This window comes from Sinocyclocheilus anshuiensis, unplaced genomic scaffold (assembly GCF_001515605.1).
Source record: "Sinocyclocheilus anshuiensis isolate Anshui unplaced genomic scaffold, SAMN03320099.WGS_v1.1 scaffold334, whole genome shotgun sequence".
NCBI lineage: Eukaryota > Metazoa > Chordata > Actinopteri > Cypriniformes > Cyprinidae > Sinocyclocheilus > Sinocyclocheilus anshuiensis.
In genome coordinates, this window is record NW_015546055.1 from 983,498 (window position 1) to 1,004,283 (window position 20,786).

A 20,786-nucleotide genomic window follows, 5' to 3' on the forward strand; every position below is an offset into this window, starting at 1 on the left:
GGAGACGCGCGATCGACAATCTTTAAACTCGTGACTGATTTCAAATTATGCTGCGCTTTATGCATTTGCCCACTGTCATATTCATGTCATTTTCACTGTGTGCTGCATGTAAAATGAGTGTTACCTTGGCTTTATTTGAAAAAATATGATTCCCAATGCACACAAACTTCCCAGAATACTGAGTTCCCTGTTGGTTACAGTGTTTACTTCCTTTTTAATTATATTTTGATTAAATATTTATTTATTTGTGAAAAATACTTTGTCTTCTAGAGTATAAGTATGTTTATTTTACACGTTTATTTTTTAATCCATTTTCAAATTATTTCAAATTTCTTAAATATGAATTAAAATAAATAAAATTATATCGGCTTTATATCGGCCATCGGCCACCCTGCTTTCCAAGATATCGGCATCGGTATCGGCTGTCAAAAAACCCATATCGGTCGACCACTAGATAGATATGTATAGGTAGATCTCACATTTGACTGCTTCAGACACGTCGATGTATCTGCCAACTTGGAACGGTTAATGTGTCATCACTAACAGTAAAAATCAGTGAGTTTTCTGAGATGCCACAACATTGCGCAGCCTCTGGTTGTAAAAGCCACAGAAATGTAAATTTCCAAAGAAATGTGATAAACTTTCACAGGAGTTTTTTATTTTTATTAACTCAGTATTACAGGTTTTTAAACTATGGTAACTTTTTAATTTCGTCTTAGCTAAGGGCTTTGTCTTTTTGCATTGTGTTAGTTTAGCAAAATCATCTGCTCATATATTCATATATGCATATATGGTTAGAGACACTTGACCATTCCAATATGGCAGACGGCTTACATATAGTGGCCTATAGAAACAGCCAGTAATAAGATATTTGCGTATATTTATCTATGCTCAGAACAACATAGCAACAAGATAACAACCACTCAGAACATCCAAGCAACTGCATAGCAACATGCTAACAACCACCCAAAAATTCTTAGCAACCACATACCAACAAAACAGCTACTCGGATCACCCTAACAACTGCATAGCAAGAAATAATAACTATAATTATAATAATAATAAAAAACAACCTGCATAGCAAGATGCTAACAGCTACCCAGAACACCAACCGCAGACATACTGCATAGTAATATGCTCACAACCACTCAAAACTCCCAAGCAACTGCATAGCAACACACTAACAACCATCCAGAACACCCTAGCGACCACATCACAAATACTGTAGCAATGACCTGGCAAACACATTTTCTTCATTAAATTTCACAGGCGAGTGGCTGAAGGATTTGATGTCTGATTCAGTTCATGTTTACAGCCCAAATCTATTTGATGTATTTCAAGAAGGAAGTCTAATCCCAGTGTGCATTTGTCTGTGCTTGTGTGATTCCAGAACAATAGTGCCATGGAAAATGTTCCGGCAGTGCCTTCACGACGTGCACCCCATCAGCTCCGGGTTGGAGGCCATGGCTCTGAAATCCACCATCGACCTCACCTGCAACGACTACATCTCCGTCTTTGAGTTCGACATCTTTACTCGTCTTTTCCAGGTAACCCCTAAACCCCTCACCTCCCACAGCTCCATTTAAGACAATTTCTCTCGAATTCTCACCATTTAGATCTGCTTATATCAAGCTAACATTTAAATGTCAACTACTTTCTAAAAGCAGCTAATCGTAATAACGAAAGCGTGGGTCGATCAACTCATTCTGAGGAGAAACCGTGTACACAGATGTCTCACAGATAACCACGCTTAAATTGAAAACATCAAAAACGTCTCAATGTTTTGTAGTCATCACGTCTGATGGAAAATAGCGCTAACACTGGGGATCACCTCTGCGAATGAGTGTGGAGTGGGAGGTTTGTTTTAAGCAGAGGAATCCCTAAGTTAGAAAAACACACCTCATCCTTAACCACAACACACATGCTTACAAACCTGTGCTTGCACAAGCCTTATTACGTATCGGCTGAAAAACACCTACTTTTTTTTGTCTACCTACTCAAGTCTTTGGTGCAAAAAAATACTCAAATTCCCAGAAATGTGCTGGAAGGACCCACATCATTTCATTAGCGTGGATTTGTTTATGCATGTGAGTCAATCGGTGAGCAATATGACGTTTTTATCTCATGCCGTGCTTCTAATCGTCATGTGATGTTCCTCGGCTGAATCACCACACATGACTACCCGCTACCTTACAGCCAAAGCCAACAAAACTACACCCTACTCATTTGAAAATCCAAAACTCTGTCTCTTTGTAGCTCTGCTGCAGATTTTTGGGAATTGCTTAAGTCTGGATTGATTATGCTTGTATGGGAAAGAGGAAACAGCATAATTATTTTTATTTTTTTATGTATCAAGAGTCCCAGCTGCTTTTCATTTAGTTCTGATATGTCAAGATGAGTTTAAGAATGTACAAAGAGACAAAAAGTATTGGACCTTTAAGTTACTCTTGAAAATGTTTAAATGTCATTGTATTAAGTCATTGTATTATGTTTTCAAATTGCAGTCCAGGGGCCATTAAAAGGTACTAGCAGGTTCGCAGAAAATATGTAATAAAATTTGTTTTTAGGGCTGTCAGAATGAATGTGTGTTAACATTAAGAAATTAACTTAATAAAAAGTAAATGTTTCTCAATATTTTAATAATTTGGCTTTAGTGCAGTGACAAAATAAAAGCTAATTATTTAATTAGCTAATATTGAATTATTTAATTTTTAATAAGATATCTTTAAATTATCACATTTTTGTGACCCGAAAATACAGATATTTTTATATTTTAGGCAGCAGGTCATCATATTTGGGAGTCCTTAGAATCACAAAACCCTGCATTAGAAAATACAATTCAAAACAAACAGCATCTGCAAAGAAATTATGGTTGATCTTAGAACTACAGTAACTTCCCTTTTCTTTTGATTTTTAATGGACATAGCCACTTCCCCATTACCATTGTGCATTAACTATAACCATGTTCAATTAACCTCTGACAACCAGAAAGTTTCCAAATACTTGTTTTCTTCATTTTAAACAGCATATTTATTGGTTTATAATTCAAAACACTTCTTTTTGTTAAATATTTAGTTTGAAGTGTGTTTGTGGTTTTCATCAAAATAAATTGCACATGGTTTGATCTTTCAAAAAAAAAATTATTTTAGTTTTATGCAACATTCTTTCATTTTTAACTATGATGTAGGTGTCCAAATACTTTTGTCGACATTTTGAATAGCACATTTATTATTTTATAATTTAAAACACTTGTTTTGTGTGCTAAATGTTTAGTTTGAAGCATGTTTGTGCTGTTCTTCTTTAAAATAAATAGTGCAAAGATAATGTAATTATAATTATATAATACATATTATTGTATAATCTAAAACACTTTTGATCATATATTTGTTATATGTTTAGTGTGAAAAGTGTGTAACAGTCAGGCATTTTTATCTGTGACTTAATATTTATTTTTTGTGGGATTGTTGTAAATCCAACTACAAGGAACAGTTGTGCACCTAGTTTAGTTGGTGTGTCACAGCTTTGTTGATTTAATCGTCTGAAAGGTGGTAAAAATGCAGTGCACTGTATGCTGGCACACTCCAGTCTGACGTCTGTTTTCTGAGCTCTTTGCAGTATTACAGATTACGGGCTTCCTAAAACCACTACCTTTCTCTCTAATTCTTTTCTCTTTCCTGTAGCCGTGGGGCTCAATCCTGAGGAACTGGAATTTCCTGGCAGTCACTCACCCAGGCTACATGGCCTTTCTGACGTATGATGAAGTAAAGGCACGTCTGCAGAAGTACATCAACAAACCTGGCAGGTACAGACTAGTCTGTGTGTAACTGGATGGCTGTAATAGACGTACCATCTGCTGCGTGGTGCGCCAGGCCAGCCAGCTGTTTCTCCAGTTAGCTTATTACAGGAGGCTCTTTGTCTGCACTTCTCTCCAACTCGTTTGTCATTTAGCAGGCACTGGTCTAGCATCTAAGATCAGTGTAACCTGGAAATGAACCCCTGACCATTGCTTTGGCAGCCTAGATTGTACCGTACCAGTACTCTAAGGGTGCCGGGCAGTGCCGCAGGGAGACAGGGGTAGTTAAATCCAGTCTTTTTGGATTAGCTGATTAGAGAAACAGCATCGCATCTGCGCCAAAACAACTCCGAGCTCCAGAGCCAGATGGCAGGCATGATTACACACTGGTTAGAGTCGTTTAATGCAACAGCAAGATAATAGTGAAGCCATAAAATGCTGATGTGGGTTCGAGAGATGTGGCTGAACAAACAGAAGCAAGTCAAGGACACTGGGTGGTCGAGCAGAACTGTATGCAAATACCAATCTACTGAAGAGGAGCAGCAGCTGTGCGTGTGTGTGGTGAGAAGGTCATGGCGGCACCCAAGGAGGCTATATGTGTTTCACGCTGAGCATCTACCCGTGACAGTCACCTGGCAAAATCAAGCTTTTGACATGCCGGATGTCATATTCATGTCTGTTTATATCAGGGCAGTGTGACACGAGAGGCAGGGCTCATTAGTGCGGAAACACACACTCGCTGTCTCAGTGGTCACAGCAGCCCGGAGCTTTTTATGAACTGTGTGTGTGATGACTCGGAGAATGTTGGTGACTTGGTTTGCTTTCCATGACAATCATTTCCCAGTTCCTTCTCTCTAGACATCCATATTGCGCTCTCTGCCTACCAGGACCTGTCTACCCAGTGCCACAGTGCAGAATAACCAGCCGTGGGAAGCTGAATTAACCCAGGAAACAAAAACTGATAGCTGGAAGTCTATTTTTGAAGAATACCCTTGTTGCATGAAAGTAAATGAGGACTGAGGCTGATAAGCTCCAAAACGTGCAAAACATGCAAAAAAATGCAAAAAAATTGAAGTCATTATTCACTGAAAACCTTGATTTCTGTTTCATTTGTCTTCTTGGCATGTTCATTAGAATTGCTTGATCCAGTTCACAAAACCATTGTAAATGATTGGTAAATGAATTGAACCGATTCTGTTCATGAGTTTGGTAATGTCAATTAGGAGTGGGCGGTATGACCAAAATTCTGTTTCACGTTATGACAAATTTAATTTCACTGTAACAATAAATTTCACGATATAGTTATTTATATATGTAGTTATTCTGAAAATCTACAAAAAGGGCTTTACATAATAAATAAACTCAAATACTTTAGAAATGAAAAGTGCTTCACCTTGTTTGATTTTTCTTTTTCTTTTATTTGGTAAACTATTTATTTAGTAAAAAAAAAATCTAATGTTATAGTTTTACTCACGTCCACGTTGAATGCGATTCTGGTGTGTCAAAATTAACTGTACACATAAGAGGTGGAAAGATGTCGATAAATATACATTAAGATTATTTCTATTTGTTATGACATTGATATATGAACTTTTGGAGTCCGGTAAGCTGAATTCATAATGCTTCCTCTGTTGTGAGCCTGTGCGCTCCTCTAAACTGTCCGGGTGCTGCACTTCACAGCGTCTTCTCAACATGATTTTAGGGCACAGTTCAGATCGCCTAGTGTGAGTACACCCTTAACCACACGAAGCTACAGTGTTTTGAGGGCGGGGTCAAGTTGTTTGCGACTGGCCAATGTAGAACATAGGCGGGCATTGTGCTTTTTCTTTTTCTTTTATTTGGTAAACTATTTATTTAGTAAAAAAAAAATCTAATGTTATAGTTTTACTCACGTCCACGTTGAATGCGATTCTGGTGTGTCAAAATTAACTGTACACATAAGAGGTGGAAAGATGTCGATAAATATACATTAAGATTATTTCTATTTGTTATGACATTGATATATGAACTTTTGGAGTCCGGTAAGCTGAATTCATAATGCTTCCTCTGTTGTGAGCCTGTGCGCTCCTCTAAACTGTCCGGCTGCTGCACTGCTCTCGCGGTTGATTGTTGCACCTTTGTTCCTACAATATCACGTTAACAACTCTTTTGAAAATTGAATCCTTTGTGGATCCTCCTGATCTATTCGTTCATCCCTCACCATGTTTCTTTGACAAAAGGCAGCATCTCAGGCTCACGTGTGCGGCATGTGAGTTAACCACGCCCACTTATTTACATGTCGCGGTATACACCGAATTAAAAAAATCTGTTGCTGTTGACAATTTATACTGTGGTAGCGATATATATACTGCCATATGTCAATGGTTAACAGCTCACTGGAGGAGAAAATTTCAGTGAAAATGTTTTGAATTTAGCTATTTCCCACACAAAGCTATCATATGACTTCAGAATATTTAAATGGTAATTGTTCATACTTTTTTTTTTTTTTTACTTCAAAGCTTTAGTCCCTATTCATTCTATTAGCATGGACATTTTTTCAAAAGTGAATTATGACTAAAAACGAGTCTTTTAGACTATGATCTGCCCTGTGACAGAGCGGTTTGGTTTATCTATGGTCAGATTTCAAAGTAAAAATTGATATCAAATCAATTTAAAACAATATTTGAAGCCAATTTTTTTCAGTGTTGGTGTAGGTACTGCATTTGCCTAGCCTATAAATAAAAAGTGTCAAATGATAAATTATGCCAATAGTACATTTTAAAAGCATAAAAGGAAAGGTACTGTAGCAGCTCTCATATTAAACAAAAGAGAGAGGAGAAAGAGTGACTGACAGAGAGATGAGTTGAAAGAGTGTTAACAAGAGTTAGTGTCGAGACTGAACAATTTTTTTCCACCTGTGCATGAAAAGCTCCATGTCCAGCGTGAAAGCAGCACAGTGGAGCATTATGGGATTAATCACATTTAACACAGAGAGCTCCATTCATCCCTAGCAGATGCATTAGAAATAACTAATGTAATCAAGAAATTCTGCAACAATCCCTTACATCAGGCCATGACCTTTTCCTGTGGTGGATCAGTGTGTGCGGTCTGATTTCTCAAAATAGTGGCTCAAACATGGCAAAATGTCACTTTTGTTGAAGTGTTGCATGTACCTCATCGAATTGTCTTATTTTGGCCTTGCTAACCTTTGTTTGATCCATCTTATTCACACATTTGTGATGTTTGTGACATCACATGAGGAAGTAGCATTTATCATTGCAAATCGAATTCTGCAAGACACATGTATAAACTCTTCCACCTCCTGCTGAGAAATGTCAACCTGTTCTCCTTCCATTCCTCCGTCAGAAACATTTTTTCCCCCTTTTTCCGGCCTGAGTGCCAGCCTGTGCCACCCTGATGCTGTGGGATATTGAATGGAAAGGTTCAGTCTGGTACCAGCTAGTCTCTTAATCCTGGCTGAATTTGTTGTTCAGCAGTTGCATAACCAAGAGACGTCTTTGAATAACTCCAAAAATGACTTCGTTTCCTTTTCCTCTTACGTTTCTTGGTAAAGGGGCATGCAGAAGTAAATGTCATCCATATGGTTGTGTTTTTCCCTCCATTGTTTTTCCTAGCCTTTGATTATTTCATAATTTCTGTTAGGATATCAAAACTTATGCACTATTGTTTTCAGTTTCTACCCAAATAAATGTTTTCTTTAACATAATCGACCCAAGCCTGCTGCTTTCATGCAAATGATAAGCACACAAGTGTTCTATTTACAGTACATAACCTCATTCGTGCTCATGTTATGTGTCAGCTGTTTTGGTGTGCATTATAGTTTTTTACAGTTGGTTTCTCTCTCGCTCCGTCCCCAGCTACATCTTCAGGCTGAGCTGTACGCGGTTAGGACAGTGGGCCATTGGCTACGTCACCAGTGATGGCAACATCCTGCAGACCATCCCACATAACAAGCCGCTGTTCCAGGCACTTATTGATGGATGCAGAGAAGGCTTGTGAGTACCTATACAGATTAAACTATTAAATAAACATCAGAGCTTTGGCCTAGTGGTTGCTGCATGTTGAGCCATGGTGCTCATGTCTCCATTATCAAACTATTAAACTTTGTAACTTTTTATCTTTTACATGATTTTTTATCAGTAATTGAATCCAGAATGGTAACAGCTGTGCAGTAAACCATAAAAGTGCAGTTTGTAGGTTTGGCACCACTTTGCTTTTTGATTTTATTAAGTGCATTGATTGCAAGGAGCATTGATTGGCTTTTTTCTACGTAAATATAAGTAATTATTTCCTGCATCTGAGCCAGCAGTGGTGCATATTTTAATATTAGTTTGATTGAATGGGCCAAAGACGGGGTTCTGGTGCCCCTGTGTCCAGATCTGCTCATTTTGTCCCATTTTCCTGGAATCAACTCCTGTAGTTCTTCTGTGAAGCACCCTTTCTGCTCAATATGTACGGATAAATTGGCAGTCTTTCTTGTAAACAAACACACACAGACACACACACTCTGTTCACCCCTTTCTCTTTGTTGGCAGGTATCTTACTGGCATGTCTGTTTAGGGCATCATTTGTGGGTTTAGCTGCATGTAGCTGTCACTGTTGATGTGTCAGCTGTCTCTGAACCACATCACATCACTGGTTTTGTGGCTTTGTCTGCCCGGCCCAGTGCCACACGCCAATCTCACACCATCTGAGCTGTACCGTGGTCTCCAAATTCTGTTTAGATAAAGAATCTGATATGCATGCACAACTCCGTTTTCTTCACACAAAAAGACTGACACCAGGCGCGCACAAGAAACTGATTTCTACAGAATTTGAACACCTGTCATTTAATTTGTTTGCATTCTGTAGGTTTTTAAGATAATTTGATTATGCTTTAAGTCATCAGTAACCGCTGTCGGCTCTATTTAACACATTTTAACCATTCTGTTTAAAACCATTCTGCTGAATTCTTCCCAACACAGAAAATGCAGAAAAAACCCCTGCAGATTTTGTCTGGACGTTTCTCTCTCTCTCCCTCTCTTTCTCTTTCATCTGATTGCCCCAGCTGAGAGGTTTGATCCCTGCTGTACGTGCAGCGGTTCAGACATTGGCTGTGATTGGATGGGCTGGGGAGATGGCCCACTTTCACAGCACTGCTAATGGAGATGCCACAGAGCCAGTTGCACATGAGGACAAGTCTCTTAACCTCGTTCTCTTTCTGCTGTCTTTCTCTCCATCTGTAGTTATCTGTTTCCAGATGGGCGCAGTTATAACCCAGATCTCACAGGCCTGTGTGAACCCACCCCACACGACCACATTAAGGTCACACAGGTTAGTAACCGATGCACGTTTGGGTAGGCTATATGTCAGATTTTGTATATTATCTTTTTCATCAAATTTTTTTCTCTTTTTTCGGTCTTTTTAGGAACAGTATGAGTTGTACTGTGAGATGGGCTCCACGTTTCAGCTGTGTAAGATCTGTGCCGAAAGTGATAAAGATGTTAAGATAGAGCCATGTGGTCACCTCATGTGCACTTCCTGTTTGACATCATGGCAGGTATGTATAAAGATGTTTTTATACTTCACTAGTGTATTTAATTTGTCTAATATTAATGTCCAGCTGTGTGTGTGTGTGTATGAAATGCCAAACTCCTCCTGAAAATTCGTAGTTAGAATTTTTTTGTGTTCTAATTACACATAATTGATATTTTCACACTTTTGCGTAATTTGACATTGAAATTGAAATTACCTTGATTTGGAAATTACACAAGATTAAAACATTTTACAAAAAGTGATTTTTCTTTAATTTCTTCAAACATTTCATGTCATATTTCATCTTAAGCATGCTCTTCGATGGCACTGTTGTCACTTATTAATTCAGTACACTAATTGTTTTAGGAAAAAAAACAAAAAACAAAATTATGCCCAGTGCTCAGCTGATGGATTTAGTTAGAAGTGCTTTAATGGCATGCTATGACCGGAATACTGAGCGTTATCAGTGCTCAGAGGGGAACGAACAGCTGGTAATCTGTCTCTACGTTGCCCTTGCATTTGTCCTGATCACAAATGCAAGCGGCACCTTAGCAGGCAGGTGAAGGAAAGACAAATAGGGCGGGAAATGTGTCCCTTCTGGTTGCATTTATCCTCTGGGTGTGTGTTTCTGTGTGTTAGTGTGTTTCTGTGTGTCAGTGTATGATTGTGATTGTGTATGTTTACATGGGTGATGTTAGACATGTGTTGTGAAGTGTGTTTGTGTTTACAATTTAAGTATCTTCCGAATTGCCAGAAATGTTTAGATCTAGGTTATTGTCTGAGCATCAGAGCTTGTCTTATGATTAACAAATATTTCAGGGCCACGGTAGGGTCAGCTAAACTCAGATGCTTCAGCCAGATGCATGCTGCTTTTTCTTGTTATAAAGGGAAGTTCACTTACTCAAGCGGATCCAATCATATTTCTGATTTGAACCTTGATGCTCCTGTGGGAGAAGCAGGATCGAATCTGGCCAGCATCATTCACTGATTCCATTCCTTCTTTCTGACTCCAATAATGTCCTCAACAATTTGAGAAAGAAGCGGTATTATTGTAGTGTTTCGTGATTTTTGTTCTATTGGTCGCAGTATTTTTCACTCTGCTGCTCATGGATCTGCTACCATTTGGATTTCTGAGAGGCTGAAGATCAGATTTGTGCTTATTGACCATGAACCTGTGTTCTTTACTGCGTGAAAGTTGAAGTGAAGTGCTCAAGGTAATTGAATTCAGAAGAGCACTTCATCAAAACAATACAATGGCCCCTAAAAAATAATTTTGATGCTTACAAATGTATGAATGTCACTGCCTTAAATAAGAAAATTAGTGTGAAAATTAAAGTGCCATTAATTTTAAACCGAAATATAGCATAAACACATTTTTCAAACAGATCATTTCAGAATAAAATTTTGAATTTTTTTTTTTTTAAATCTAACAGTTTTTCTGAAAAATGTCTAATATAAAACCATAGATATGCAGCTCAAAATTAAGATTAAGGGACTTTCTGCTTCTCAAATGTTGGTGAAACAGTTAATGTGCTTCTTTAAGTTTAGATGCAAGTGTTTACTTGCGTTTGTGCTGCATTTAAGTGTAAGAATGTGAGAAGAAGGGTGTCATATCTGCTTCATTACAGAATTGTCACTGAACACTCATTATATTAACATAGATCTAAAAGGCCTCAGCTACAGTCCATCACGAGACATAATATTAGTGCTGTGTGAATTTTTAAAATATCTTCTGCTGTTGCTCACCCTCTCACTTTCTAGAACAACCAAAGTGGCTTCTCTTTTAACCTGTCACCTGCCTTTAAAAGGGACCTAACAGTTAAATAAACCATTGAACCAGTTGAGAGCCTAGAGAAGTGTCGTCTCACCTCCAAGCTGGCCGTGGCATTAATATTCATTGCTATTTTTCTGGTAAGTTTACGAACACACACAGCAGTGAAATTTGGATGGTGACTATCCCTTAGAAATCTCGCTCTCCTTTAGTTTTTAATGGCCTTGTTTTATGCCGAGTCAGTTCGGGTGTGTTTCTTTTTCCTCCGTTTAAGGGCTTTAATTAGGATTAGGTTTCAAACGACGCTTTGATGTCTTTTCAGCGACCCCTCAACCAGATGGCAGCCATGATCATCTTTTTTTCTTGTAAATATCGACACACTTTGATTCTCCGAGTTTAATGGAGGAAGTGAAAGATGATTGTTTTTCATTTTGCCATGTGTAAGCTGTCTCCAGGCCGTGCGGAGCCGTGCAACATGACGAACTTGCCTGCCTGCCTGCATGAGAGAAATTCAGTACTCGGCTTGAGGGGGTAGCATGTGTGTTCCAGCTGTTTGTAATCAAGCATGGCCCTTCAGATCCTGCCAGTAAAGAGCTTCCTCATAGCCGAGGCATATTTCCACAACAGTCTGTCAGTGTTTACAGCACTATACAAATAAGCAGCCCAGAACCGTTGGGGTAGAGATCACCGGAGGTACTACGCTCTGTGTGTGTGCTTGTGTCTAAGAGGCGGTTTTCTGGACTTCAACAAGTGTTTGTGTGTGTTACAAGTATGTGCTAGTATTTTAAAGCTCACTCAGTGTGTCCTCGACTCTTGTCTGCAGGATTCTGATGGTCAGGGCTGCCCGTTCTGTCGCTGTGAGATCAAAGGAACCGAGCCCATTGTTGTTGATCCGTTTGACCCACGCAACGTAGGAGCCAAGTGCTTCTTCCTGGACCACTTCAACTCCCCCATGCTGGACCTGGATGATGATGATGACAAAGAGGAATTGCTGGTTATAGACCATATCAAGAAGGTAAAATATCCATGAAATTTCCAATGTAATTTCAAATTAATCTCTTAAGCGCAGTGCTGCATTTAGTTGATAAAAAATACAGTCATAACAGTAATATTGTAAAATATTATTACAATTTAAATGAATATATTTTATATATTAAATATACTTTAAATTAATTTTAAGCAGTCATTACTCCAGTCTCCAGTATCACATGATTAAAAGTATTAATTTCTTACTGACCCCAAACTTTTGGATAGTAGTGTATAAGTATTGAATATGAATTTGTGTTAATTATGTACACTTTAATATTTGTTCATGGTCTTATTGTGAACAGTTCATCAGGGCATGTTATTAAAATGGTCTACGTAATCTACGTTGTCTATGTAATATTTTATATAAATGTAAACTTCTGAAACAGCTTCCTTTTTTTGGATGTAGCCCTTTATTTTTCAGTCCGTTCCATCCATTCTGGTATGTAATGCCAACTTTTCAAGACCCAGTCAAATAATGATGGATTGATTTTATCCTAACCCTCCAGACCTACTTTTTTGTTTTGTTTCACTCTGGAATATGTCACGTTATGTAGCAAAATTGGTTGTGAATTAATTTCATGTTGACTTTATCATAGGTCTGTTGGTTTGTTCTGATATGTTTACAAGTATGCAGAAGCTTGTTTCTGCCCAAACCTGCTCCAAACATCACTGTTGTCATTCTACTACCATCTCTTTTTTTTTTCTAGCCTCTAGAAAAAATTTATTTTTATTCTTCACTGGACTTCAAAGAGGCCTATATCCTGCTTTTATATAGGTGCAAGAGCCTCCCACTCTCCACCGGCATAAATGTCAGTCTCTTTTATTAGAAAAAGAAACCTGTTGGAACCTGCCTCACGAGGACACAACCTCCGCAGCTCCACTGAGTGGATTCATTAAATGGTCGAGCTTGGAGAGCAATAGAGGGCACCTTCTGGCAGGAACGTTTTTAAATAGAAATGCAAGATATTATTTTTTTTCCCTCTCCTCATAATGCCCTTGCAAGAGAACTTGTAGAGGATATTGGCCTCCTAGTGGGTGAGAACTAGTTTGTACTAAGTGTAGTTTACAAAGTGCACATTATTCACCTTTCATTTCCTGTATCGTTGAATTAGCAGCTCTTTCCCCCTCTGTAAATATTTTTCTGCACCATGGACAAAAGCTGGCCAGCTGCAGTTGCTCTGTTCATGAATATGCTATGCTATTAATTGATTAGGATGTTGAATACCCTAAACTGCCCAAAGAAATTCATGGAGCTAATAGGCCATTAGGAGAACTTTGTACGCAATCATGATGATGGGTATTAATGAGTTTGTCATTGTTCTTCTCCTTGTCTTGTTTGTTAGAAGCATTTTATTTTAGTCAAGACCAAGACTTTCTGGGGAAAAAAACTGAGTGCTGCTTGATTGTGTAAAACTGTGTTAAACAGTATTTTATGGATGACTGTCAAGCTGTTACTATGTGGTTGCTAAGGTGATTTGAGTGTTTTTATCTGGTTGCTAGAGTGTTTTTGGTGGTTGCTAGCTTTTATAGGTCTGAGGTTTTCAACCAAGGGACTGGAACCCACTAGGGGGCATCAGCAAACTTCCAAAGGGGCTTTAAGATTGCTTAATATTATTTAAAATAAGACAGAACAAGCTTTAATATAAGCTAAATCAGATGCAAATATTTTTTGTTTTAATTTTGTTCCCCTCAAAACTGTCATTTTTAAGAACCAGAATTCCCATTGTTTTGGAAAATTTGGATATATGAAGAAACGTTATTTTAGATAACAAAATCTTTTAATGAAAGATTAAAAAGTCATGGACATTTCTGTAATGAATATACATTTAGCTAGTTATGATAAGCTCTTAAAAGCAGGTAGAAATTGCTGTTTGTGAGTAAAAAAAAATGTTTAAAAAAATGTGAATTATGTTTGATTGATTTATTTATTTTTTTAATAATTTTATTAAATTATTTGATATATTTTCATTCCTAGTTTCAGTAATATAAAATAATACAAAAAAACCTTAAAAATGTCTTTGACAATGGGGGGCCTTGGAGTCAAGAAGGTAGAGAACCACTGTTCTAGCTGATTTATTTCTGATTGTCCCAAGGTCTCAAGTTCAGTGTAAGTCTTTTTTGGTCATTTTATTGCTTAGAAAAGTAAAAGCGAAGGGCATTATGAGTTATGCACCAAATTTGAAACTTACAGGTATGAACAACCCCTATAAATGAACAATAATAATGATTGCTTATCTTTGCAAGCGCTACTAAATATTGCATAAATCATCATCAGTGTTTCTCTGTTTCTTTGCGTAGTCCATGGAGATCCAGAACTCGCCAATAATGTCTCCAAACTCATCCCCTGTGTGTGAACGCCGGAAAACCGCTGCAGATCACATGGGTCCTCACTTGAACATTCCACCCGTACCGCCCCGCCTTGATTTCATCCGTTCTCCCGCTCCTAGTCCCACAGGCTCACCCAAGGTATCTTTTGTTTTAGATCACAATACATTTTTAGATTTTTCTTCATTTTATTTCCATGTGTTCCAAATTTCTCTTTTCGCTTTGCAGTCATCTCCAGGCATGTCCAGAAAACAGGATAAACCCCTTCCTGCCCCTCCACCTCCACAGAGAGACCCTCCTCCCCCACCTCCGCCAGAACGCCCACCTCATATCCTTCAAGAAGGCCGGGCCGCCTGGCTTGTCACCCCTTCGTCTGGCCTCCCCAGGGACCCCAGAGCACCCCTGGAGGCCTGGAGCCCTAAAGACAGCCCTGCTTTGTCAGATTGCAGGACGTCTGCTGCAGACCGCTCCCCCAAACTGGCCCACGCCGCCCCTGTGCACATCAACGGAAGACCCCTCAGCTGCTCCGGTGCAGACTTGGGGTTAAACCGGATCAGCCACAGACTGAACGCGCAGTCGGAGTGTAGTAAGGTTAGGAACACACACACATTCCTTCTGTATCATGTGGATCACGTTCACACACTCGTTTTGGGGAGCGACACATTATATTAGGGTTGGAATGTCCTTCTTTGATAAGCAGAGTCAAGAACATGAGATAAGAGCAGAAAAATGACCGGACATTGTGCTTTGAAATCACCTAGAACTTTCTGTACTCACTCACAAGCCCTTACATGCCAATTTTAAGCCATAAATATTCACTTTTTGCTCATGGCTGTTACTAAGCAACAGTGACGGTATTCACGGTAAAGCAAGGCTGTGAAATTCGGCTGTGTGTAGTGCTTCTGGCCCTGGCATTAAAAAAGAGGTATTTAAAAAGCATTCAGAGCCTTTCATGATTACAGCAGTTGCCCTCCAACCCCACCATGTGTTTTTGCATATATCTAGGCTAATGCACCAAAATGCAAAATGCAAAATACAAAGACACATATTCATGGCTCACTGAGAGTTTATAGATTATGCTTTAAATAAACGTGCTCTGTGATAGGGGATTGGAGAGAGTTAAATATTTGGTTGCAAAACTGTAGCAGGTCTCTCATTAAAGCCCTCTTGGAAACTAAACATCTAAGATGTTTGAGGTTGTTTGAAGTGCATGTGGATCTTTTTGATCCTTTTGTTTTACTAAGGTTTGCAACATGCAATTATATTTAACCACCAATTGACTGTAAAATTCCCTCTCTCTCTGTCCCGGGTTGGCATGTCGCTATATGGATTAATTTAGTGTCACAGTGTGGGCAGAGAAAGTTTGGCCCCTGTTCTCCCGTCACAAGCCCACACAGCTCTGTTCAGCCCACTGCCTGCAGCATCACACACTGCTCTTGATCTCTGAAATAAACAGACTCGGACATCAGAGATTTCCTTCTGGTTTATTCACTAGACTCATTTACAGGATAATCTGCATATATTAACTGTTTTCTCTATTTTTTTTCTCTTTCTTTAATCTGTTTATTTATTAGGACTGACCAGTATATAGAATACTTGTGATATGGACAATATTACTTGGTTTCAGATATAAAATTAATAATCCATCCATCCATCCTATAATAATCTATAATCAGTCCATCCTTTCATCTTTCCATCCATTCGTCTATTCATCCATCATTCTATCTTGCCATTCATTCTTCTATCTCTATCCATTGTCTATACATCCATCCATCTATATATGCACCTTTTGTTGTTTTTCCATCCATCCATCCATCCATCCATCCATCCATCCACTATTGATCTGTTCAAATGGATACTGTTTTCACCCACTATGGATCTGTTCATTCTGTCCCATATGGATATTTTCTGTATCTATATGACTGGTTGCTTATTGATCATTAAATCTAAAAATGTGTTATCAAAAATGGCTTGGTTGTATTATTTTAACATTGCGTGTTTGTGTGCATGTATTTCTCTGCAGTCTTTCATCAACGGCCTGTTACCTGGTGATGAGTATGACATCCCCCCTCTGCGTCACTCCCCTCCCCTTGTGGACCACAACCAGAGGTAAGCCACACACACACACACACACACACACACACACACACACACACACACACACACACACACACACGCGTCCCCCACACACACACACACACACACACACACACGTGTACCACTTGCTGCTCTTGTTTTTTGTGTGCATGTTGATCATAAACGCTGTAAAGCTGCCGAATCTTTCTTTATTCTGAAGGGAGCCTCACCAAACAAACAACCTCATATCATGTTTGTGTGATGACAAATCACCTGTTTGCCGCTCTCAAGCATTGCATTTTTTTCTTGGACTTGCTGATCTCTTAACGCGATCCAGAGCATCTTTTCCTGCTTTGCTTATTGATCTGCTCTCATGATGTTCCATGACTGAATTATAGCTTTTTCATACAAATGATTTTTGTGATGAAAAGACAAAACGATCATGTGGATTGAATGAATGTTTTTAATGTGATCCAGGGATCATGTGCACAGGCTGCATCCTGTATATCTCTAGAGCTCTGTCAAACAACACACACACACATACATACAGCAGTGTTTGGACACATGTGCACCAATTATGCAAGAGCACCAGGATCCGGAGAGCATGTTCTCTTTAAACAAACATAAAGGCATACACACACACACACACACACACACACACAAACACAAACAGATTCAGGAGTTGTGGACTTCCTGTGTGGCTTTTGAGGGAATTAAGCAGAATCAGCCTATGAGAGGTTATACTCCAAGCAGCAAGCCATATATCCTCTTCTGTCACAAACACTTATGCTCTTTCGTTCCTTTATATTGCACTCAGAGTGTTGGATTTGTGTTGTTATTATTGTAATTAGATAAAAAGAAGTGGTTAATTAACAGTAAACTTCACCACTTAGCTTGTTGTGCTGTTTTTGTGCTACAGATACATGATGCCTCAAATTATGTTGCTTGTTCAGAAGAGGTGTGCTCTTACTTTTGTAAGTGATTGGACTTTTCACATGGATAAAATTCCCAAACATTCACATTTGAATGTGGTTTGACTTTGCTTTGAGAAACTGCAAAGCAATGTCTACAAACACACGGAACACCTTATCAACAGCATAGCAACATTTTAAAAACCATTCAGAATACCTTAGCAGAACCATAACAATGTATTAAAAACTACTCAGTATGTTGCTAAGGTGTTCGGAGCAGTTTTTAAAATGTTGCTATGAGGTTGCTAAGGCATTCAGTGTGTTTTTTAGGTGTTGCTTTGCAGTTTCTCAAGGAAAAGTCGAAAAAGCTGCTACAAAGTCACTAGTAGTAGTATTGTTAGTATTTTGCTATGGAGTGGTATGTTGCTATACAGTTGGTATAAAGTATTCTAAAAACAATGAGCGTCATAGTATAGCAAATATAGCATTAGTATAGCAAATTTTGAATAGATTTCTGAGTAGCTTTTAATATGTTTCTAAGGTGTTGTTAATATATTGCTATATAGTTGCTAAGGAGCGGTTTTATATACGGTTGATAAAGTGTCCTAGAAACACTCTAAACGCCTTTACAAATGCTTAGCAAAGCTCTGACTATCACCCATAGCACCCTAGTCATTGGTTTGGTTGTCAATGTTAATAGCTTCATTCATGCAACACTGTTGTGCTCTTCTCAGAAGTTCCTGCTACAAGAAGTGTGTTTCTGTCACCGCTTTGACAAATGAAACCGAGAGGCTCTGGAAACCACAATGGTTGTTGTTTAGAGCACAGAAGAATAATGTTGTATGTCTATGTATGTGGTGTATCTGTCCATAGAGCTGCGTCAGTAGTCAGTGATGTGTTTATAGAGGCTGAGATCATTGTTTTGTTAGTAAGTATAGTAAGGCTTTTCTGCTGGTTTCAGGGCACACTGGGTTCTTTGTGATGAGCATCACACTTACCAGCATACGTTAACTGAACGTCAACCAACGTCTTGGAACTGTTGAGAGTACTTTCCACCTCCTCAAAGAAAGCAAAACATGTGAACCTGTCATCTCTCTCTCATAGGTGTTTTCACATTGCTATGGTTGGCTCCTGTTAAAGACTTGGCAAATGTACTTCCATAAACACTGTCTTGATGTCTTGGAAACAAGGAGCACTTTGAAACACTTGAAAAAGATCTTTAATGAGTCTCTTCATCGTCACATGGACAAGAAATGTCTAAAGTGCCCTCTAATGGTGCATCTTGGTATAGCAGCCCAGACTTGGCTGGAAAGACCACCCATTGTATCTCAGCCAGAGCTAGTTAACCTCTCTCACCCTGTAGATACCGATCTGTTTAAATACTGGCCGGCTTTGCCTACTTCAGCCCAGCCTTGTGACTCTTAGTTAGAGTATTACATGATTAAACTGGCTAATCTCACAGTGACCAGCTTGCACACTGCATAGTACTCATTTCAGTGAGTCAGCATGAAGGCGGAGAACATTGTCCAAATCTCCTGTCAAAGAGCTTTTTTTCTAAGAGTGCTGCGGCATCAGTTACAATGCTGTCATCTATGTAAATATTTACTTATGGTTATATCACACTTTGCTGTAATTTGGGAGCACATGAGGTGGTTTATTTGAGTATTTGCTAATGCAGTAATTCATATTTGGAGCTAGGGAGTTGTTCAAGTATGTATCAAGTTTTCCATGGTACATACATGAATGATGTCTCAAATCATGCTGTTGTTGAGCAAAGATCTGCTTTTACTGTTCTAAGCCATCAGATTTATGCTAAAACAGGCAAAAAACTCCAACAGACTTGGACTGAAAGGGAAAACAAGTCTATATAAAGACTAGAATATCATAGAATTAAAAAAAACTCTAATCCCTTATACCATCTGCATAACAACATGCTAAAAACAATCTGAACCCGTTACTGACCGCATAGCAACATGCTATGTAGGGCTGAATGGTGTCACTGTGGTCGGAGAACCCCATCTGTGGCCGATCTGATGCCTGAAGCATCATGGGATTGGGTGGTTCTGATTCTGTGGTGTCATTTGTTCCTTTACGTGTTGTGAAATGTGTTTTTTGTGATCTACAGACACACCAACCCCTTCACAAGCCACCGGAGTCTGACGGACAGAGTGGAGGACGAGTATCAGATTCCCTCATCACATCCTGTCTGCATCACACAACCTCCCATCTGCATCCCCTTCCGCATCCCCAACAGGTAAACACACACACATGATAGTGAAACAATGACTGTTTTAATGTGCCACCCATATTTACATGTGTTTTCTCTCCATAAAGGGCTTTAGAAAATGGCTCGTCGGATCTCTCAACAGACATAAAGAAACATAAACCTCCAGAGCATGGTGAGAGAACACACACTTGTACACATATAGACACACACCGTCTTTCATCTGTCATCTTCACTTTTTGTATGACCATCTTTTAGTGTGACTGTGGGAGTTTGTGTGTGTTTGTAGCGTCAGGGACTAAAGTATACATTGTTTTATGTGGCAGCCAATGGTGGTTGAAATCTCAGAGGCCAGTTAACTGTGTTGTGTCCCTCAGGTGGGTTTGACTCTGGTTCGTTGATTTCGGGTGTGGCTCACACCACACAGTGCCTCCTCAACAACAGGACACCCTCAGACTACGACATTCTACTGCCCCCTCAAGGTAGCCAATGGCACAGCGCCTCAATCTGATTGGCTGCCTAATTAGTTCATTGCTGTTTATTTGATTTGTTGCTTTGTGTTTTGCATTTACTATTGCACTAGTTTACACAAAATGAGCTGCAAACTACAATGCAGTCATTATTCATTATTGAGTCGCTAAATCTTATTATTATCATAAATTAAGAGCTGTATGACGTGCATAAGGTGTGTTTGTGCTGTGCCTCTTTTCTGACACTTAAGATTAATTCGTATTTTCCCTTTGTTCACCTTCACTTCCATAAATCTTTGATAAATATTTGATTCTTGAGTATATTGAATTGCCTTTCAGTTTAATTCATAATCATACCACCTTCATAAACTTTAAGGTAAAATATTACACTTTTTCTCAATTGCTTTGACACAAAAATTAATGCTGTTAGTTGTATAGTTGTATATAAGCTTTTATTTCTGAGTTGCAAATCTGTTAATTTAGTAAATTACACCAGTTCAGAAACAGTAGTATTAAAAACTTTTTATGTTTGTACAAATGGGTATGACCAGTGTGTCCTGTGTTTTCATAAAATGTGTCATAGCAATTGAGTAAACATTTCATGCCTGAATGATATTTTAGCTCCATCTGTTGGTAAGAGGAGGGATTGCTGAGGCACGTAGAAAGACTCAAT

The 20,786-nt window shown here is 38.8% G+C and overlaps 1 protein-coding gene across 1 annotated transcript in view; it reads left to right on the forward strand.

Annotated features, from left to right (window-relative positions):
• LOC107699267 (E3 ubiquitin-protein ligase CBL-B-like) overlaps nucleotides 1-20,786 on the forward strand; it is a 71,649-nt gene that overhangs the window by 48,888 nt on the left and 1,975 nt on the right. Inside the window, exons 5-16 of the mRNA XM_016500471.1 lie at nucleotides 1,391-1,547; nucleotides 3,681-3,802; nucleotides 7,651-7,788; nucleotides 9,019-9,106; nucleotides 9,201-9,332; nucleotides 11,902-12,093; nucleotides 14,406-14,573; nucleotides 14,661-15,023; nucleotides 16,456-16,541; nucleotides 19,545-19,673; nucleotides 19,754-19,818; nucleotides 20,021-20,125. Coding sequence (XP_016355957.1) covers nucleotides 1,391-1,547; nucleotides 3,681-3,802; nucleotides 7,651-7,788; nucleotides 9,019-9,106; nucleotides 9,201-9,332; nucleotides 11,902-12,093; nucleotides 14,406-14,573; nucleotides 14,661-15,023; nucleotides 16,456-16,541; nucleotides 19,545-19,673; nucleotides 19,754-19,818; nucleotides 20,021-20,125 — 1,745 coding nt within the window. The remainder of the gene's footprint in view (nucleotides 1-1,390; nucleotides 1,548-3,680; nucleotides 3,803-7,650; nucleotides 7,789-9,018; nucleotides 9,107-9,200; nucleotides 9,333-11,901; nucleotides 12,094-14,405; nucleotides 14,574-14,660; nucleotides 15,024-16,455; nucleotides 16,542-19,544; nucleotides 19,674-19,753; nucleotides 19,819-20,020; nucleotides 20,126-20,786) is intronic.